At 39.9% G+C, this 22,135-nt stretch overlaps 2 protein-coding genes across 5 annotated transcripts in view; one reads left to right on the forward strand and one right to left on the reverse strand.

The window, feature by feature from the left end:
- RNMT (RNA guanine-7 methyltransferase) overlaps window positions 1-13,188 on the reverse strand; it is a 30,191-nt gene extending 17,003 nt beyond the window's left edge. The window contains exons 1-2 of one of the 3 annotated variants that reach the window (XM_043443875.1): window positions 13,058-13,188; window positions 1,846-2,300 (exon numbers count right to left, since the gene is read on the reverse strand). In XM_043443875.1, coding sequence (XP_043299810.1) covers window positions 1,846-2,259 — 414 coding nt within the window. In that variant the 5' untranslated portion in view covers window positions 2,260-2,300; window positions 13,058-13,188. Of the gene's footprint in view, window positions 1-1,845; window positions 2,301-6,237; window positions 6,294-6,992; window positions 7,122-13,057 lie in introns of those variants that run through there. The other 2 variants (XM_043443874.1, XM_043443876.1) reach the window with 2 other exon arrangements.
- On the forward strand, window positions 7,173-21,520 carry FAM210A (family with sequence similarity 210 member A). 2 transcript variants are annotated; one of them, XR_006264858.1, is made up of 5 exons: window positions 7,173-7,309; window positions 12,842-13,358; window positions 16,917-17,028; window positions 19,112-19,409; window positions 20,961-21,520. XR_006264858.1 is itself a non-coding variant. In XM_043443879.1 (4 exons), the coding sequence occupies exons 2-4, from the start codon at window positions 12,883-12,885 to the stop codon at window positions 19,343-19,345; spliced, it is 822 nt and encodes a 273-aa protein (XP_043299814.1). In that variant the 5' UTR covers window positions 7,173-7,309; window positions 12,842-12,882; the 3' UTR covers window positions 19,346-21,520. The 2 variants fall into 2 exon arrangements, 1 of the variants encoding a protein (XP_043299814.1); XM_043443879.1 differs by having other exon boundaries at window positions 19,112-21,520.
- Window positions 21,521-22,135: the final 615 nt, after the last annotated feature.

The following is a 22,135-nucleotide window of genomic DNA, read 5'->3' on the forward strand; positions in this document are numbered from 1 at the left end:
TGAAGTTCCTACAAGAAAATAGAATGGAAATAATATACTTACTATATTATTATAAAATTATTGTGGGCATTACATGAACTAATATTCACAGAGAGATGGGAACGCAACAGTCTATGTTTGGTGTCAGTGATTTCTATTATCTGCTATTAACCTAACTCAAATTTCAACTTGTACTCTCTAAGACCTTAAGCATTCTGCAAAAATGCCAGATAAGTAAAGGGCCTCAGATTCCCCCACTTGCTGTTCAACCAAAGTGTTTCATCTGGTATGTAAAATAGGTAAAAGGTTGAAGATTTTCCTTTGAAAAAAGGTTTCCACTGCTAGTAAAAGTTTGAAAACTATGTTTGTAAGTTTCTATTACAAAGGTTTGCAATCCACCAATGACAAACACCTGGCTTATCTGCCACTTTCTTCCTGAGGAGTGATAACAGAATTTTACTCATTCATTGTGTAGTGCAGACTCCATCTCAGGTCCCATCACAAAATAGTATTCCCGGATGAAAATGATTTGCTATCCCTTGCTTTATAATACTCTTGTTAAATACCAGGCTTTACGTAACTACCCTAATAAGAAGCGGAAAAAACACAGTTTAAGGAATTACATTAAGAAAGAAATGTAAAACTGGGTATCATCTAGAAATTTATCATTTTAAGTGATAATCTCAAATACTTCAGACACAAAAAAGAGATAAACACCTAGTTAAAAAGGAAAAAGGTAAATCATCTGAAACTTACACTGGTCTTTTTGAAAACACCAAGAAAAAAGCAAACTATAAAAACTCTCTTTCTAGTGTTTAGTCAAGATTTCCAAAATAAGAAAATTATCTCATTAGCAGAAGTTTTATCTAAATAAAAGAGAAATGAAAATCAAAAGTACAATGAGGTATCACCTCACACAGGTCAAAATGGCCATTATCAAAAAGTCTACAAATATAAATGCTGGAGAGGGTGTGGCGAAAAGGGAACCCTGTACATTGTTGGTGGGAGTGTGAACTGGTACAACCACTGTGGAGAACAGTATGGAGGTTCCTTAAAAAACTAAAAATAGAGCTCCTATATGATCCAGCAATCCCACTCCTGGGCATGTATCAGAAGAAAACCAGAATTCGAAAAGATACATGATCCCCAATGTTCACTGCAGCACTCTTTACAATAGTAAAGATGGGGAAGCAACCTAAATGTCTACTGACACAAGAATGGGTCAAGAAGATGTACACAATGGAATATTATGCAGCCACAAAAAGACTGAATAATGCCATCTACAGTAATGTGGATGGAGCTAGAGATTATTATACTAAGAGAAATCAGTCAGAGAAAGACAAACATATGATATCACTTAAAGGTGGAATCTAAAAAAAATGATACAACTGAACTCATTTACAACACAGACACAAACTCATAGACTTTGAAAACAAACTTATGGTTACCAAAGGGGAAAGGTAGGGGAAAGGCGGGGGAAGTGGTAAATTAGGACTCTGGGATTAACATATACACACTACTGTATATAAAATAGTCAATCAACAAGGACCTTGCAAGTTCCCTGCTACACAGGGGACTCTACTCAACATTCTGCAATAACCTATACGGGAAAAGAATAGATATATGTATAACTGAATCACGCTGCTGTACACCTGAAACACAATATTGCAAATCAACAATACCCCAATATAAAATAAAAATTAAAAATTTTTTATTTTAAATTAAAAATAAAAAATTTTATTTTTTAAATAAAAATTTAAAAAACAGAACCCTTATTAATGTTTTTAAAAAAAGGTATTTCATAACTGCTCCACATTTCAATCTGACATATTCTATTATGAATCTTAAAAAATGCATTCAAAATACCTTTTGCTTTTCAGGAACATCTTCAAGTTCTATTTTTCTCCTTTTCTGAGTGCCATCTCCAGTAGGTTCATCTTTTGGAAAACCATCAGTTTCTATTCTTCTTCTCCTTGAAATGCCTTCATCATCACCAGAACCTTTTTCCTCTGGGGCAATTTCAACATCAAGTTTTCTTTTCTTGGGTGGAGTGTCTTCCCCACAACTAGAACTTTCCTTTACAAGATCATCCTCAAACTCCATTTTTCTCTTTTTTGGTGTGTTTACTTGCCCACAAGTAGAAGCCTTTGCAGAAAGATCAGTCCCAGGAGAGGTTGTATTTTCATCAATAATGAATGACTCTGTTTCTGAATCTAATGATGTTTGTACGTCTTTATGAAAGATTTTTTCATGTTCTTCTGCTTTTGCAGAATTTTCCATTTTTGATTACTTAAATGATGGTCAAACTTCATGAACTGACACTGGAATGGTAAAAATTTGATATTACTTGTAAACATAATGTTGAGACTTTAAAAGCAATTTAAATCAGAAGTTGGCCATTTAATTTCAGTGATCAACTAAGAATTTTAAAAAACTCATTAGAGAATACTGAAAGCAATACTGATATATATTGCATATGAATTTCTAAAAATGCTAATGAAGTACTAATTATAATCCCCAACACTTCCACAATCTAATCCATAAAAGTCACCACTGACATTAAAGCTGACGTAAGTCATCACAGTAAATGAAGTCAGTTCCATTTCTATCCTGACCCTTACTCTACAGCCTTGGGTCCCAAAATGTGTGGTGGACACGATAACAAATTCATATGGGCACAGCAGGGTATTTTAAAGTTTAATGAAAACCTAGTGATACCTGACACCTGGAAGATAAACCTAGTGATACCTGACACCTGGAAGATATCACAGATACACCATCAAGTAGAGCACAGTTTTAACTGAGTAGCTTGTACTATATTTTTCTTTAAATGACAACAGAACCTTGTGAAGCTAAGACTTTGGTGGTACCACAGAAAATCAATGTAAAACAAGAAATGCAGTTGGTGTCAAATCTAATCTCAAGGCTTGAGAAGTCCAGTACTCAACAGATGTACACATTCCACTACTATGCATTTGTGGTAACTAAGAACTAAACCCTATTTCTTTCAATCTGTGTATTATTTTTTAAAATAAAGTTGTTAGGACACACTTAAATTGTTTGGACTAAACCACTTAGGGAAACTGTTAGGTATTTCTTTTGGCCTAGGGACACTGAAAACCAAGAGCAGGAAAAGTCTGGGACTAGTAAAATCCTTAGTTTGCAATGGATGTTAGAATCAGGCAGAAAGTGAAGAGAGTAGAAAGAAGTTTCAAGACCCAGCCTGCTACCTAAAGACCATTTTTGCTGTTCAGTCGCTAAGTCGTGTCCAACTCTGCAACCCCATGGACAGGCTTCCCTGTCCTTCACCATCTTCCAGAGTTCAAACTCATGTTCATTGAGTAGATGATGCCATCCAACCATCTCATTCTCTGTCATCTCCTTCTCCTCCTGCATCTTTCCCAGCATCAGGGTCTTTTCCAATGAGTGGGCTCTTCACATTAGGTGGTCAAAGTATCGGAGCTTCAGCATCAGTCCTTTCAATGAATATTCAGGGTTGATTTCCTTTAGAAATGACTGGTTTGATTTCCTTGCTGTCCAAGGAACTCTCCAGAGTCTTCTGCAGCACCACAGTTCAAAAGCATCAATTCTTCGCCACTCAGCCTTCTTTATGGTCCAACTTTCACATCTATACACGACTACTGGAAAAATCATAGCTTTGACCAGACGAACCTTTGTCAGCAGAGTGATGTGTCTGCTTTTTAATATGCTGTCTAGGTTTGTTATAGCTTTTCTTCCAAGGAGCAAGTGTCTTTTATTTTTTATTTCCATTTATTTTTATTAGTTGGAGGCTAATTACAATATTGTAGTGGTTTTTGTCAAACATTGACATGAATCAGCCATGGATTTACATGTATTCCCCATCCCAATCCCCCCTCCCACCTCCCTCTCCACCGATTCCTCTGGGTCTTCCCAGTGCACCAGGCCCGAGCACTTGTCTCATGCATCCAGCCTGGGCTGGTGATCTGTTTCACCCTAGATAATATACATGTTTCGATGCTGTTCTCTCAAAACATCCCACTCTCGCTTTCTCCCACAGAGTCCAAAATTCTGTTCTGTACATCTGTGTCTCTTTTTCTGTTTTGCATATAGGGTTATCGTTACCATCTTTCTAAATTCCATATATATGTGTTAGTATACTGTATTGGTCTTTATCTTTCTGGTGTGTCTTTTAATTTCATGGCTGCAGTCACCATCTGCAATGATTTTGGAGCCTAAGAAAATAAAGTCTGTCACTGTTTCCATTTTTTCCCCACTTGCCATGAAGTGATGGGACCAGATGTCATGATCTTGGTTTTTTTAATGTTTAGTTTTAAGCCAGCTTTTTCATTCCCCTCTTTCACCTTCATCAAGAGGCTTTTTAGCTTCTCTTTGCTTTCTGCCATTATCAGGGTATCATCTGCATATCTGAGGTTGTTGATATTTCTCCTGGCAATCTTGATTCCAGCTTGTGAGTCACCTAGTCTGGCATTTTGCTTGAGGTACACTGCATAGCAGTTAAATTAGGGTGACAATATACAGCCTTGACGTACTCATGTTCCAATTTTGACCCAGTCCATTGTTCATGTCCAGTTTTAACTGTTGCCTCTTGACCTGCATACAGGTTTCTTGAAAGGCAGGTAAGGTAGCCTGGTATTCCCATCTCTTTAAGAATTTTCCAGTTTGTTTCGATCCACACAGTCAAAGGCTTTAACCTAGTCAATAAAGCAGAAGTAGGTATTTTTCCAGAATTCTCTTGCTTTTTTCTATGATCCAATGGATGTTGGCAATTTGATCTCTGGCTCCTTTGCCTTTTCAATTCAGCTTGTACATCTGGAAGTTCTCGGTTCACAAACTGTTGAAGCCTAGCCTGAAGGACTTTGAGTACTACTTTGCTAGCATGTGAGTAGCAACTGAGCAGTAGTTTGAACATTCTTTCACATTGCCATTCTTTGGGACTGGAATGAAAACTGACCTTTTTCAGTCCTGTGGCCACTGCTGAGTTTTCCAAATTTGCTGGCATATTGAGGGCAACACTTTAACAGCATCATCTTTTAAAGAGCTCAGCTGGAATTCCATCACCTCCACTAGCTTTGTCCCTAGTAATGCTTCCCTAAGGCCTATCTGACTTCATGCTCCAGGATGTCTGGCTTTAGGTTAGTAACCACATCACTGTGGTTATCTGAGTCATTAACATCTTTTTTATACAGTTCTGTGTATTCTTGCCACTTCTTTTTAATTAGGTGCCTCTGCTACGTCCTTACCGTTTCTGTCCTTTACTGTGCCCATCTTTCCATGAAGTGTTCCCTTGGAATCTCTAATTTTCTTGAAGAGATCTCTAGTCTTTCCCATTCTATTGTCTTCCTCTATTTCTTTGTTCACTTCCGAAGGTTTTCTTATCTCTCCTTACTATTGTTTGGGACACTGTATTCAGTTAGGTACATCTTTCCCTTTCTCCTTTGCTTTTCGCTTCTCTTCTTTTTTCAGCTATTTGTAAGGCCTCTGTTTAGTCTCTTTCAAACGTTCTCACGCTTGTGTATGAAACAGGAGGGGAAAAAATAAATGAGCTATTTACTGGACAAGAATTTATTAAGCCACTCAACAAGTTCAGTGAAGTACTACAGAGAAGCTCAATAAGGCACTGTGTGAATTAGTCCTCAAGAAGTTGTTTCCCCCAGGACCCCTGGCTTTTTTTTTTTTTTTTTTTGCAGGGAGTAGGGGCTACTCTCTAGTTGTGGTTGACCGGCTTCTCATTGCAGTGGCTTCTCTTGTTGTGGAGCATGGGCTTCTGGGTGCCCAGGCTTCAGTAGCTGAGGCACATGGGCTCATCAGTTTTGGTTCCCTGGCTCCAGAGTACAGGCTCAATAGTTGTGGCACAGGGGCTTAGCCACTTTATGGTATGACAGATATTCCCAGATCAGGGATGGAACTCATGTCTCCTGCATTGGCAAGCGAATTCTTTACCACTGAGCCACCAGGGAAGGCCAGTCTTCAAGAAGTTTACAATTGACACAACACTTAACATGTTAGGCTGAATTAGTCAAACCAGAAAAGAAAAAGTCGGAAAATTAGTGAGATTCCGCAAATTCAGAACCTGAAAGTTACGAAGTGTTCCATATAAAGAAACAGAATAAGAAATAAATTTGTTTAATGGAATGGGTAAAAACAAGACACTCTAAATCAGGAAGGGTTTCAAAGGCTATTAACTTTCACTATCCAAAGTAACAAAATATCAGTAACTGTCAAAATAAGAATTGAATCAAAGAGGAAAAAACTTACCCAGAAATGCAGTTTTCTAAATAACTGTTTAAAATGATTATCGAGTAATTATTTTCCTAATAAGGAAATAAAATTGGCTTTAATTTCAAATAAAACGATGTAACTTTTCCCTAGCTAATGTAATATCTAAATTCACCATTGAGAATAAAAGTTAATTTATATTTATCTGAGACATTTCCACCAATGAAACGTCCCACAGACAATTCGGTCAGAATAAATGACAGATTTCCAAACGACCCCACAGATGGATAAGACTGAGCGTGAGAGTCCAAGCTGAGTAATGAGTTAGGTCCCGACACAAGAGGGTTGCCTCTCGGAACCCTCAGGGAAGGACTGGGCCGACAGGTACAAGAAGGCGCATAAACGACCAAACCTGCATCTTGGTGATCTGCGAAGCAGTCACACCCGAGGTTTCTCAGGAATCACCCGGCCGAGGGCTGGAACTCAAGCAGGTGAGCTCCACGCCGGACCCACCGGTGGGGCGGTGGTGTCCTCGGGCCCGAGGACGCACTGAGCCGCCCCGGCGCGGCCCGGCTGAGGTTCCGGTCCACCACGCAAAGCAGGCGGCCGGCCGCTCTGACAGACGGCCGGGCCTGAAGCGGCTCTCGGACCTCTAGAACCCGGGCTGGCTCCGAGCAGAGGAGCGTCAGCACCCGCCGAAGCGGCACAGCCAGTGGTTGGAATGCCCATTCCACCCCAGCAGCCACGGCTACACACAAAGAAGACGGAGCCCAGCGCTGCGACCTCACACTTACCTTCCAGCCATCCGCGACTCTGTTTGCGGAAGCGGCGCGACGCCACGCGCGCGCTATGACGCCACTTCCGGAGAGCGCGGGTCGCTTGGCCCGGAATCCCGAGTCCCGGCGTGCCGCGCGCGGCGTGCGGAGGGCGACGGCTCGAAGGGACGCAAGAACCTGGTTGGAGGGACGGCGTGGCGGGCGGGTGGGAGGCTGGTCGCCTGAGCCCACGGCTTCCGGCGGCCAGACCCACGTTCTGCTGGTCGCTCTGAGGAGTGACGCGGAGGGGTCTCCGAGCGGCTCCTCCGGGCTGCACGGCGGCCTCAGGTCCTGAGGTAACAGGGGTCGAGGCCTCTGGGGGCGGGGCGGTCGGCGGGGCCTCTTCAGCGTGATGCGCGGCGCGAGCGCCCCTGGGCGGACAGAGGTCACCCCGCCCTTCGCAGTGGCCCGGTGTCCTGCTAACCCTGTCCGTGGGGCGGTTTTCCAGCCTTTGGTCTGCCCTTCCTTGGATGCCGGCTGGGAGGGGCCGGGAGCCCCCGAGCTCGGACTTGCCTCGGAAGCGCGCGGCGTCCTGCTTCTCGCTACCTCGCGGGTCGCTCCGTTCCGCCGCACTTGGAAGTTCTGGCCAGACCTCCCTCGAGAGGGCCGTGCTCGGTCAGCCTCTGGAGGAGCGGGACAGCCCATACAGTTTTTTGAGAAACGCTTCAGTGACAGTATCTGTTGGCTGGACTTTGGTATGGGGTGGCTGGGGAGTCAGCTCTTTTGGTTCATCCTCTCCCCCCAAATTTCCACCGGAGTGTCGCACGTTCCTGCTTTCCACCCCCTACGCTAGGGTCAAAACTGTGCCTGTGAACTAAGATGGTTGACGCGTTGCGCCTCAGCACCTTCCACCGAGATGGTGTAAAGACGTGATCAGAAATATGTCTTCTATTCTTCGTTACCAAACTTGAACCCTTTAAAAGCAGCTGTGGAAATAGGTGTGCTAGCCTGCATACCTGTCAGTAGGCGCAGTTACAGCAGCCGGTAGACTTCGCTTGGGGGAAAGCAAGCAGTGTCTGCAGCATGTACTTTAGAATCCAGTCACTTCTAAATTGTGGGCTTTAACCTTTCTGAGGTTGTTGACTCTATAAACTTTGGCCCAAGAACGAAGCCTGTTTTTAACAAATGAGGATGAGCCATCAATTTCCGATGACTGTACTTGTATTTTTTTTATTATTATATGCAGTGAGCGAAGTTGAAAATTAACTTCAGTTCATTTTTTTTTCGAAGTTGTTTTTATTACTGTAGTGATGCATGCACCTTTTAGATCATTACTGTCCTTATATCACAAGGTTACTTTGAGTATGTTTTTTAATACTCCATGCATAAAAAATACAGTGATCCTTCCAAGAGTTTAAGCATCAAACCTAAAAATTCAACTAAACATCTTGCTTATTTTTCTAAACATAAATTAATGGCCTGCCACCGCTGACATCTGTAAAAAATCACTATGACAAACAAAATGTGTCTTTTGTTGCCTGGAGAACTCCGTGGACAGAGGAGTCTGGCCTACACTCAAAGGAGTCACAAAGAATCCGACATGACTGAGCAAATAACACTTTCACTTTTTCACTTAAACTGTGATTTAAAAAGTACTTGTTACTTTGCACAACACATTGGGGAAATAGGTTTTTCCACATGGCGTATTCTTACTTTGATCCTTATTTTTTTGATCCTTATTTTTATAGTAGATTTTTTGCTCTCCACCTAAAGTTCATTTGCTCTCCACCTAAAGCAAAGGTATAGTGCTGGAGATTGTGCTATCTACATATTCATGCATTTAGAACTGTGTAATTACATATCCATATTTGCGGGTTCTGATGCTAAAGTTTCTTAAGAGAATTGCTACTGTAATTTTACAGAAAATGAGTCTAATTTTGACTTAAGAAATTTTCTCATTAGATTAAAAGCCTCCTAACTATATTATCTAGACTTTACAACACAATCTAGAATTGTTGTGCATAAGATATATAGGGGCCTACCTGGTGGCTCAGACAATAAAGAATCTGCCTGCAGTGCAGGAGACCTGGGTTCAATTCCTGGGTTGGGAAGATCCCCCTGGAGAAGGCAATGGCTCCCCCTCCAGTATTCCTGCCTGGAGAATTCCATGGACAGAGGAGCCTGGCAGGCTACAGTTAATGGGGTCGAAGAGTTGGACACAACTGAGCGACTTTAACTTTTCACCGTGAGGTGAAGGGCTCCGGGTGTTTATAGGATAAAGAATAAAGAAGTAGGGCACTCTGAGATGGCAGGGGGAGTGTAGAGAAAGGTGACTGGAAAGTGGTGTAAGGCAGGTTATAGGTGAAATGAATTTAACAATTACCCATTGGTTTCAAGAACAGGAAGAACTCTTGAGGATAGTAGAGATGGAGGGAGTAAATTATTGTTTAGTCACTTAGTCATGTCTGACTCTTTTGTGACCCCATGGATTGCAGCCCACCAGGCTTCTCTATCCATGGGATTTCCCAGGCAAGAATACTGGAATGAGCTGGCATTTCCTACTCCAGGGAAGGAGTAAATGAGCTAGATTAAAAAAAAGTTACCATTGATGTTATTTTTCCCTACTATTGCCTGAGTAATAACTGCTTTTCTGGAAATTGAATTAAAATAGTAATAGCTGATAGTCTAGTAGTACCTTTTAGTACTTTTATATATTTGCATTCATTTTTAACTTGTACATGATCCAGTGGGATAGTTGTTATGATTATTTTGTTTTATATATGAGTGGTAAGTAACTTGCCCAAGGTCATGCAGCTGGGAAGTAGTAGTGGGCTAGGTTTTGGATCCAAGCAGCCTGACTCCAGAGACCATGGTCTGTGCATGCTCAGTCATGTTCCACTCTTTGCGACACTTGGACTGAAACCCACCAGGCTCCTCTATTCATGGGATTCTCCAGGCAAGAATACTGGAGTGGATTGGATTGCCCTTTCCTTTTCCAGGGGATCTTCCAGACCCAGGGGTGGAACCAGGGTCTCTTGCAACTCCTACCTTGGCAGACAGATTCTTTTATCACTGAGCCACGTGGAAAGCCCAGAGACTGTACTGTGCTAATAATGAAACAGTGCCTATTTAAGGCCAGACTCAGAACTGGAAGTTACCTGGCACATAGTAGATTTTCAGAAAATGTTTTGATACTTCTTACTGCTTGGGTTATTATGTTCAGAGAGAAAATAGCTGGATAGATGTTGTCTTGCTAGCATGTGAACTCTAGCAAAACAGGGATCACCATTTTGTTCAGTGATTTAACCCAGGTGCCTTGAACAGTGCCTGGCACATAGTGGGATGGCTATGGATGTATGAATCACCTAGAAAGATTTTTCAAAATCTCATTTTTTTTTTTGAAAGGACATACAGGATTTATTTCAACCCATTTATAACATTTCTTTATGTGCTGTTTTGATTATTTGGTCCATTCACCCAGACTGGTTTGGAATTCTCCTGTTTTGTATTAGACTTTTGTCCGCTGACTCTTTGTGAACCCATGGACTGAATTCTCTAGGCCAGAATACTGGAGTGGGTAGCTTTTCCCTTCTCCAGGGGATCTTCCCAACCCGGGGATCGAACCCAGGTCTCCCACATTGCAGGGGGATTCTTTACCACCTGAACCACAAGGGATGCCCACGGGAAGATCCTCTGGAGAAGGAAATGGAAGCCCACTCCAGTACTCTTGCCTGGAAAATCCCATGGACAGAGGAGCTTGGTAGGCTACAGTCCATGGGGTCGCAAAGAGTCAGACACGACTGAGTGGCTTCACTTTCACTTTTTCTGATGAGAGAAAAATGTAGTGGTAACTTGTAAGTTTTCTGGTCAAAGGCAAGCAACAAATTCCGTAGATACCATCCCTTAAAGTGAGAGCACTCAGAGGTGTGTAATTTTAAGGTGTCATTTCTATTGTAGGGTTGAAGATCACATTTTTTTAAACATAAAAATTGTTTTTAAAATGTAGATACAATGTTACAGTTTCCCAGGAATGATACTATTCTTGGGGTAGGAAAAAGAGGTGGTTGTGGAAGGTGTGTTTCTCTAAACAGTTTTGGAAGAACTGTTCATTCCTCCAGTTCACTCAACCAAAGTGTCCCTACTGAAATTTTATTGCCTTTTTTTGAGCACATAAGATATCATTGTTTAAAAGGTTTTTACTATAGTAGAAAGTAAAGATTTGGTTGAGAAATCTATAAGCTTGTATGTGTGATGAGTAGCTTTGTCAACTAGACCTGGCTATGGATGGCTTCCCTGGTGGTTCATTAGTAAAGAATCTGCCTGCCAAGGCAGGTAGACGTGGCTTTGATCCCTGGAGTTTCAGCTTCAGCATCAGTCCTTCTAATGAATATTCAGGACTGATTTCCTTTAGGATTGACTGGTTGGATCTCCTTGCAGTCCAAGGGATTCTAAGAATCTTCTCTAAGACCACAGTTCAAAAGCATAGTTATTTAATCAAACACTAATATAGGTGTTATTTTGATGGTATTTTGAAAATCTGTTAACATCTAATCAACTGTCTTTAAGTAAAGGAGATTACCCTCCATAATGTGGGTGGGCCTCATTCAGTCTAAATTTCAAACTGAGGCATCTCAAGAAGAAAAAATGTCTCAAGACTGTGGCATCAGTTCCTGTCCGAGTTTCCAGCCTGCAAATCTACCTGACACACATCAAATGTGTAGCCCCACAATTGTGTGAGCCAGTTCCTTAACATAAACATGTATCTATTTAAACAACCTTATAATAGATACCCAATAGATAGAAATATCTATCTAGATAGAGATAAGCCAAGAGATAGGTGCATGCCTGTTAAGTCGCTTCAGTCATGTCTCTGTGTGACCCTATGGACTGAAGCCTACCAGGTTTCTCTGTCCGTGGGATTCTCCAGGCAAGAATACTGGACTGGGTTGCCATTTCCTCCTTCAGGGGACCTTCCCAACCCAGGGATCGAACCTACATCTCTATGTCTCCTGCATTGGCAGGCAGGTTCTTTACCACTAGCGCCACCTGGGAAGCCCTATAGAGATAGGTAGATAAACATCTGTGTTTTTTTCCTGTTGCTTCAATATCTCTGGAGAACCCTTCTGATTCAAATTTTGGTACTAAGAGTGGTTCTAAAGGAACAGAATTGTAAGGATGAATTTTCTGAATTGGTAATGGTGTTCCTGGAATTGGTGCTCTAATCTGATTAGACTTAAAAGCACTCTTCACTGTTTTCAGTGGTAAAGAGGGCACTGTAGCTTATGATGTGATGTGACAATAGAGATATGCAAGATATCACCACTGGATACCACTACTCAGATATTTAACAAAAGACCAGGTTCTGGATGACCATGTATTTGAAGATTTAAAGCATTTTTGCCAAATAAACAAGTATAATGAGACTGATTGGTTCTTCCGTTTTCAGAGAAGGGGGATGTGGAGAGTGATGAATTCAGGTCTTGAAATTCCCATCTCAAGTCCAGTCTAAGAGATAATTGCACAGAATTATGACCCCAAAACATTACAGCCCAGCTCTTTTACTTCCAGATATTATTGTCCCGTTATATTACACTACTTCTTTGTAGAATGAGAGAAGCCCTACAGATACCCCTTTTGTAGCAATAAAACAGCCCTGAAACCTTACTCTTCATGATGTCTGCTGCAGTGGTTTACTGTATCATATTTAAATGATGTGTTTTAATGAAATTTAAAAATTGTGATATATTAGAACTATATACGTTAAAATTAATTTCTATGGATTTGGTAATAGTGTCTGTCTTTTAACTTCCTAAGAGTTAACAATTTATGTTTAAGTGGATTGGTTTACAATGGAAATCTATGTATAATCTATTTTTTTTTTAATCTAGTGTCTATAGAAGCTGAGGTCCATCAATCTCCATTCTTCAAAATGCAATGGAATGTACCAAAGACTGTATTCCGACTGGCACATAGGACGTGCATGGAACCACATAAAGCCGGTCTTTTGGGACACTGTCAAAACATAAAGGGACCATTACTTTTGTATACCCCGGAATCCAGAGTGGTTGTGGTACAGGGCCCTCAGAAACGGTGGCTGCACTTACCCACTGCCCAGTGTGTTGCAAAAGAAAGGAAGCCATTCATTACTGTTCCATCCCAACCAGGGGTCTTTCACCATAAACAGTGGGAGCAGGATATCTTATCCAAGAGAGTTCTGTCATCCAGTGCCACATCCTCAGGACATCCCTCTGAAAAAAAGGAAGAACCTGATCCGTTACAAGACAGATCTATTAGTCTTTATCAACGATTTAAGAAAACATTTAGACAGTATGGAAAAGTTTTGATTCCAGTGCATCTAGTAACTTCTGCTGTTTGGTTTGGAACATTTTACTATGCAGCCATAAAGTAAGTTTTTGCTTGATTGAGCATGTTTTGTCAGAATGTTAATTATACTAATGAAAACCTTTAAATAGGTTTTTAAATGCTTTAATATCTTCAACTGATAAGGGGATGCTTGTTTTTCATAGCTGTTTTCCACATTTTAATAACAATAGCTAACATTTGCTTACTATGTACAGCAGATATTATACAAAAATTTTTGTAACTGTATCATCTTAATTCTCATAGCAACCATATGAAGTAGGTAATGTAATTATTCCTCTTATTAAGGAGAGAGCAGATTAAACAAGAATAAGTCAAAATACCGTAGTTTTTCCCCAAAGTAATTCAGTCTGATTTCAAATCTTAATCACTGTGCTTGTGACACATCAGCATCTAGGATAGCACAGAAATACAATAACCGATTCCAGAAATTTGACAGCACCATAAGTTAGCTTTGTACTTAAATAAGATATTGCTAAAAGTGCTAATCACTGTGAAAAGAACTTATTTTGCCACGTGTATGATTTTGGTTGGAAATTAGTAAGATTTTTACGAAGCTTGACTTGTATCTGTCATAGACACAAAAATGAACAAGTTATAGACTTATACCTTAATGTTACATCTGATGAATGTCAAGGTAAGGTCTTTTGTTCTGATCAGAAGTTGATTTGTTGTGCACTTAAAATATAGAATTTCTAAATATACCTTTCTTGATAAATACCTTTCCTTTCTTTTAAAGTGAGTTGTGATATTCACACTGTTTTAGGAGCAGGAGTTTCACGTACAACCAGATTCCCTATGATTTCCAGTTTGTATCTGCCACCAGCAGAACTGGGTGTGCCAATGTATGCCTGTTCCCTGAGTGCTGTGTGGCTTTTCTTGCTGTGGCCTGGGTGTGACCAAGCGGGCAGGATGCTCATCATCCTGCAGGTGACGAGATGCACAGTGAAGATTTTGATGTTTTCGTGAACTCCCCTAGTGGGTTTAGAATTATTCTATACTTTCCAAAAGACTGCTGATTTTTCAGTTTTGGGTTATAGTTAATGTTTGATAGGTATTAAGTATTATAATATAAAGCTCACTTGTTGGAAAGAGCTTATACTTTACTAAATTAAAAGATGATGGAATGGAGACTATTCTTAGGAAACACAAGTCTAGAAATGTTTCTTTGCCAGTGTTCTAAAAAGGATTATTTTTAACCTGTGTGATTGATGCTGTTTTGTTTCTTTTCCTATCTTTCTCTGCATTCTGTTCTTGTTACTCAGTTACTTCCTTCATTATGTATCATTTTCTTTAAGAATTGTTCCTTTCTTTGCAGAGGTTTTGTATGTGCATTTTATGGAGTTACGTTTTTTGTTTATTAATGACATTTTCTGGACATGTGTAATATAGAAATCTTAAGAACTGCTGTTAGTTTTTTAATGGAGCCTAAAATTGTGTACCATTTTACATAAAAATTTCATAGACATTCATTTCTTCTATTTAATGAATGGCTTTCTACATACCAAATTTTCTTTTTGGAGCCATTGAGGATTTTTCTGATTTGGTTTTGTGACTGATAATGAGTTTCTTCCTTGTTTCTTTTGCCTTCCCTAGGTTGTTTTCAGTAAGCATGCAGCCTCCTGACCTGAGGAGGGGAAAGTTCAATTTTTAATTAATTGAATATGAGATTCTTATTTGGACTATTAAGAGTACTTTTTTTCCATTTATTTTTCCTTGCCTTCTGTAACGGAGTTCTGTAACCAAAAAATTAGACCCTCAAATAATCTAGTGTTGTTAATTAATTAGGCTTTAAAGTCCTATGCCTTATCCACCACCACCTACCTTTGGCTTTCTGTCAGCATGGAAATTTGGTTGCCAGACCCAGCTCTATTGCCCAGCCATGACTGCTGGTCCAGTTCTGTTACAGCATCACATAGCTCAGTTATATTAGGTAGGATATGTTGCTTTCCAGAACAGTCCCTAATGTTTTTGTTAGATCCTTAACACTTGAGAAATTAAAAGTCAGTTTGTTCTAAGGGAAGTCATACTTAGAAAATATTAGTGTATGTTGGAATGGCAGTAAATCTTACTATGTAATCTTTGACTGTGAGATGATTTTATTGTAATGTTGGAGTTGTGTTAAATATAAGTTTTCAATTCAATCAACTAGATGCTGGGTTTATCTGATTTGATTATAGCTGGGAAAAGTTCTCTGATCTCCTAGTATTATATAGTGAGATCAGAGAGGGACAACTTCCCAGTTAATCAAATTAATGTTTAATGTTAAAAATAAACTAGGAGATTATAACCACTATAACAATAATGAATCCAGGCTATTCCCTTTCTTTACTATAAAGAGCAAGAGTACTTGTACAGAGGAGTAACCTGTGGACCAGACCTTAACCACAAGTCAGACTCACATCAGTGATGGGACTGACTGATCCTAGGGCTCCTGCTGTGATGCTCTGATGGCACAGAATCAGCTCTGCAGCTTTCTTGTCAGGAAACATTTACTCCAAATCTAATCATGAGGAAACAATCAGGCAAATTCAAGTGGAAGGGGCTGTTGTACCACACAACTGGCCCAGGAGCTTCAAAAGTCTCAGCGTCAAAAAAAGACATCCTGCCTTCCTCCTCAACAGAATATGCTGGGTAGCACTTCTGGTGAAAAACTGGAAAACATGGAGAAGATAGTGACAAGGGACATGGGACAATACAGGGAATTTTAACATTAAATAACGTACTGTTGTATTAACTATATACTATCCTATATGTTAAGTTTCTTGTGATGATTGTGCTTATGAAGGAGAAGCACAGAATGAGAATCTTGTGATTTAGGGGTGAAAGCGAAACTGTTGGGTTGACCGGAAAGTTCATTTGGGTTTTTCTGCAATGTTTTGGAAACATTTGGCCAACCCAGTATGGATAGTGAGGGAGAGAGCAGGAGAGCACAAATATGTCAGCGTGGCAGACTCCACACTCAGGGAAACTAAAAAGCAGTTAGGGTTTACCAGCTAGATGAGAGACTGTATCTGCCTTCTCTGCCTCCCTTCAAAAATTTCTTGCAGTTCATGGCAATTGCTTCTTCAGGTGTCTTTTGAGCCTGATAGCAGAAGCATCTTTTTAGAATCATTGAAGTTTTATCAAATCCATAGAATCATTTATTCTTTGCCTAATAACACAGTAAGTGATGTTATAATATCCCTTGCTTTTATGGTAATAGTATCATCTGACATGTAATTTTAGAGATAAAAATATTAGGCCTTAAAAGTTGGATCATTCTAAGGAACTAAAGATTCCAAAATCAGGTGAATTATTCTGATCCTTTTTCCTCATGTTACCTAGTGCTATTAATGTTGCTCTGATAAATGATTCTACTTTTCTCAGTGTGCTAATGAGGGATGTCCCTGAGCAGAAGCTGTGGGCAGTGGGATGCTGGTCTTCATGCACGTTGTTCCTTAGAGTGAAGTTAGTGTGTGCTTGGTGATGCAGAACTGACTTTTAAACAAAATTTGGTTTTGATGTTTTCAGGTAATCTTTTGAAAATAATTACCCCCAAAAGTTTATATACATATAAATCACTTTCTGTTTCTTTCTTAGAGGAGTGAATGTCGTTCCTTTTCTAGAACTTATTGGGTTACCTGACAGTATAGTGAACATTCTGAAAAATTCCCAGAGTGGAAATGCACTAACAGCATATGCCCTGTTTAAGGTAGGTACTGCTGTGGGTGGATGGCTCCTCACACTGAACCTCCGTAACACTCCCTGCCTGTTCCCAGGCTTACCTTTATAACCTAGTGTATTTCATCTCTTACATGTCTAATGACTAAAAGTAAAGTATACATTTTTTAAGGGTAAATAAAATGGCTTAAGAAGAAGTGCCCTAAGAATAGGTAGGTTGTTCATAGCCTGCTCTGCTGAGACACATGTGAGACTTCTGAGTTTCTAGCAAGCAGGTCATCTCTGACATTTCTCCTATTGACAGTACATTAATTTTCCTTATTCAGAGATCCATATGCCACCTGACATATTAGTGAAATTTAGCATTTATTTTACTGTTTATAATAGTTCATCTTCCTAAAAAGTAAAATAGTAAAGTTTAAATCAAACTGATTTATGTGATAAACCTTAGACTTAGTTGTTGATGTTACATATATTTCATTTGTTCATTATCTTTACAGCTGTTGTCTAGATTCAGACAATGACATCTTTGTAAATAGATAGTTTTTATACTTGTGGTTATTTTGGAAGACTCATTGTAAATTGTGGAGTTTAGCTATATTAATCTAATTTTTCTCAATTGACAAAAAATTATGAGGTTTTTTCAGAGCTTTATTCTAGGAAACCAGGTAGAAAACATTGGGAAACTAGATGTTAATTTATCTTTGTTATAAAAAATACCTAGAATTATGGGTTTATAGTAGTACTTTAATCCTCATTAAAGTCCTCTGAAATACTAGATTTCTTATATGATAATTTTGACTAGAGGCCTAAAGCGTAATTGCTGAGTTTTTCAACATTAAAACTTACTAAATTTGTATGAATTTGCAGTTTGTGTAGTTTAACCTTAATAAATGCAGCTGTCCTGATGGTTTAAACCATTTCCCTAATTACAACTCTTTCTTATCCCATACTCTAGTATCACAGTCTGTTTATTTCTTCTTTTCTGAATGTCTGTTGTTTTTGCTCATGAGTGCCTAGGAATTCAGAGTTCTGTCTTCTTCCTCTGCATTTCCACTGTGCTAGTGCTGTGCTCTGAAGGAACATCAGTGCTCAGTGCCTGTTGGTCTGCTTAGAATTGAAACACGAGGCTGGCACGCAGGTGGGCTGATGTCAGCAATGGCTCTACTCACGTTCCTCTGGGAGGAGGGAGGTGTCAATTGTCTACTTGGGTGTTTCCTGTAACCTGACTTCTCAGGTAGAACATCAGATAGGGAGGTTCCTTGCCTCAGAATGTGATGCAGCCTCTGCTGTTACAGTTCTCCCTTTGAGCCAATTAGTCTACTAGTTAGTTCGGGACTAACTAACCTCTGGTCAGTTGACCTGTACCTGTCTCCTACATGTGTGCCATTTTACCATTTGTTCGCCTCACGAAGTTCCTGGTTGGGATTCCAGACTCAGTGTGGACTGTAATGATAAAGTATCATAAAGCCTGGAAAAGTTAAAGAAAAGAGATTTACAAGTGAAACTAAACCCCGTGAAGAACAAACATTTGGCTCGTGATTGCCCCTCAGTTTGGTATAGTGTGTGCAGGTTGACAGGGTTCCTGAGACTGGAAGTGCATATGCCTTTGTTGTCGGAGGGTCCTGAGCCCTCACTGATTTTCAGGGCTCCTGTCCCCCAGGTTCATTAACATGTGAGTACAAACTTCGGTGCTGCTACTATGTACGTTCTCTGATCCTGGGTCAGTGTCTAGGTGACAAATACTTATGGAATGTTAGGGAAAACCGTATAGCATGTAACTAACTATGTTAGCCTTGTGAAGCAATAAAGTAATTGATAGTTACTACCAAGAGTTTTAATTTCACACTGTTTTTTGCTTATGTGTGCTCAATAGTGTCCAACTCTTTGCGACCCCATGGACTCTGTGGCCCGCCAGGCACCTCTGTCCGTGGGATTGTCTCAGCAAGAATACTGGAGTGGGTTGCCATTTCCTCCTCCAGGGGATCTTCCTGACACAGAGATGTGGAACCTGCGTCACCTGCACTGCAGGCGGAGTCTTTACCACTGAGCCAGCCAGTTTTTGCTTAAGATGGTAGTTATAATCAGTACTAAACTGTCTTGTTTTCCTGCAGATTGCAACGCCTGCGCGGTACACTGTAACCCTGGGGGGGACCTCCTTCACTGTGAAGTATCTGCGTAGCCGGGGCTACATGTCGACGCCACCCCCCGTGAAGGAGTACCTGCAAGACAAGATGGAGGAAACAAAGGAGCTCCTCACAGAGAAGATGGAGGAGACAAAGGACAGACTCACGGAAAAACTGCAAGAAACCAAAGGAAAGGTTTCTCTTAAGAAAAAAGTGGAATAGGGTGCCTTATATACCAGGTTTTAGACAGCTCTTGCACTTGAACCTTTGGAGACTATGGACAAAGGTACATGCTCTTGATTTTTTTTTTTTTTTTTTTGTTAGCGGCCTAAATATAGCAGTTCTCTTGAGTTAAAGAACTGAGATAACTTTAAACATTACTAGAAAAATCAGTTTTTTGAAAAGAAAAAATGAACCCAGTATAAGAAGCACTATAAGAATTCATGGCAGTAGCAGCATTAAGCAGTGGTCCGTGTCTTCAGTCATCCTTGCTTTGGACTTAGTTGCAGCTGCTGACTCCTTGAATAGCTGGTGTGGCTGTAAGCAGATTTAACACTGGATCTTCATCTTTATTATTCACTGAGGCTTTAACTGTGTTCAGTTCTCAATATGGAGACAAAGGATTATATCATCAGAACTGCCTGTGACTAAGAGGATATGTAGTTCTTCTGTGAAGACTATATAATGGTTACATACCAGTTAAAATGTAGACTTCAAATGAAGAAAGCTGAATGAAAGTTGAGTCATATATATATATATATATATATATATATGTAAATAAGATGTATGGTTACATGTAAATGAAAAATTGACCCTTTAAAAATGACTTTTACCTGAAGCTTGTCATAATCAAATTTTTAAGCAAATCTATGTGGCCATAGCACTTTGTCACCCAGCACATAAAATTCTTGTTATTCCTACATCATGTCCTCTCCAGCTGATCTCTCAGAGGAAAAGAGAAATCATTATACCTGAAGTTTACAGTGGGAATCAAATGCCCACAGCAGTGCCTGGAGCTTGTGTTCTCAGCAGTGCAGTTCTGGGAGTGTGGGACCTTCCTGTCCCTGCCATCTGGTCTCCACCTGCCAGAGTCGGGCTTGATTCCATTATGGAGTATCATTTAAGATTGTAAACGCTGTTTGCTCCTTGCATTGAAACATTCTTACTTGAACATTTTACTTAATTTTTTTTAAATAGCAAAGCTATCATTAAAACCAGCTTCAAATGAAATTCAGTCATGGTCAGATGAGAAAGTTGTCACATCTAAGTGAGTGTGATTCCTTTTGCCCTGACTGCCTTTACTCCAGTTCTAACCTTAGAATTGAAAGTGGGAACGGCCTCTTTTGTAGCTTGTCTGTTGTGAGTGATCTGATTCAGTAAGAGGATGCCAGAGGGACTGCCAGAAATAGTCCCACAGGCATCACCGTCACTTTGTGTGCCAAAGTGGCCAAATTTAGAGAATATTTTGAAGGGAAAAAAAATGTTTACATTTGATATGTCTCACATTTGATATGTCTCTTGTGTTGGATATGCTGTGGTGACTCTCTTCTTGGTCGGGGAGGGCAGAGTATGAAGGGGCAGAACTCACTCTGCCACACGCAGGGTTCATCAGGCAGGATGATTTATCTGCTAATGCAGATCAAACGTGTGATTCAAAATTCATAGCCTTTTTTCAAATCCAGAAACAGTGAACCTGTTTTAACTTACTAAATAATTCATATCTTAAATGCTGAGATAGATATTAACAAATTTCTTGTTTATTTTTAGTCACTGAGACTGCCTGGTTTAAAAATCATGTGTTAAATGAAACTTTCTTTTTACTTTTCACGCTGCATAGGGCATGTTTTCCAATGAGGATAAATCGTGGGTCTAAGAAGCTGCGTTTCCACCTTTGGTTCAGTCCATTGGAGATCTGCTGCCATCCAGTTTCATAACTCTGTTGTGTTTGTTCAATTACAGAAAGTGAGATGCTGGGGAGTGCTTTGAAATTCTCTAGTAAAATGTTCTCTGAAGGTATAAGAAGTTCTTTTATCATATTTGGTATCAGGATTACTTGATCTTTTCAAACACTTCTGCTCTTATCTTGCCAACCTAGTCCTTAAGGGAAGCTACAGAGAGCCGAAAGGGGGACCCCTGGAGTGTCTATATGGAGTGTTTGTAGCAGGCCAGTAGCACATAGTGGGCACTGAGTTAAATTATCCAGAATGTGTATGTGGGGTAAGTATCACGACCCATTTCATTTACAGTAAGCCTTAAACTTGCTGTGTCTGGTGTGTGCATCTGTTTTTAAGTAGGATTGCTGACAAGGTAAAGAAGGAGTCATGGCTGAGACTTAACATCTACAAAATGGAAAAAAGTGCTCAACAAATTAACAATTGAAACAAAAAACAGATTAGGTTAAAAGAAAGAGACCATTCAAGAAAAATAGTGAAACCAACCTTTTAAAGTATCAAAACAATTTTATTTTTTTTAACTGAATCAACATTTTGCATATAGTGGGGTGCTGTTTGCAGCTTCCAACAAAGGGAAGAGTACATGTATTAAGGTCACCTTCCTGCCACTAGTGAAAATAAGAAGACTATGCCTTCAAATATAGTCTTTAGTTTGTTTTAGAATCTACCTTCTGTTTATTTACGGACGGAAGATGTTACTCTAGTCCTTTATGCTCCAGTAAGATATGAAGCTATTAGCTGTCTTATTTCAGTAATGTTAGGAGGTAATTCCAGGAATTTTACAAAGATCTTAACAGTTTGGGTAGAAGAGGTATATAAAGAAAAGAGACAAGTTGTATATTAGATACATCTAGCTCTTTCAAAGCAAAATGTCAAAACACTATAATGAAAGATCTTTAACGATGATGTTTTAAGTAACAGGTTTGTTATAAACTGTTATGTGCAAGTGTCATTATGGAGAGTCAGAGAGTGCCTGTTCCAAGGCCACCGTGAGTGGATCGCTGAAGGTTCTGGAGGTTTCTCAAGCACACCTTTTTTTTTTTTTTTTTAAAGATGTCTC

This window comes from Cervus canadensis, chromosome 23 (assembly GCF_019320065.1).
Source record: "Cervus canadensis isolate Bull #8, Minnesota chromosome 23, ASM1932006v1, whole genome shotgun sequence".
NCBI classification, from domain to species: Eukaryota; Metazoa; Chordata; class Mammalia; order Artiodactyla; family Cervidae; genus Cervus; species Cervus canadensis.

Excerpts from the sequence above, each read along its gene's own strand:
- FAM210A (XM_043443879.1), top strand. The coding sequence starts at position 12,883 with ATGCAATGGAATGTACCAAAGACTGTATTCCGACTGGCACATAGGACG. Across the intron at positions 13,359-16,916 it reads TTTTACTATGCAGCCATAAA|AGGAGTGAATGTCGTTCCTT; the intron begins GTAAGTTTTTGC and ends TTTCTTTCTTAG. Across the intron at positions 17,029-19,111 it reads CAGCATATGCCCTGTTTAAG|ATTGCAACGCCTGCGCGGTA; the intron begins GTAGGTACTGCT and ends GTTTTCCTGCAG.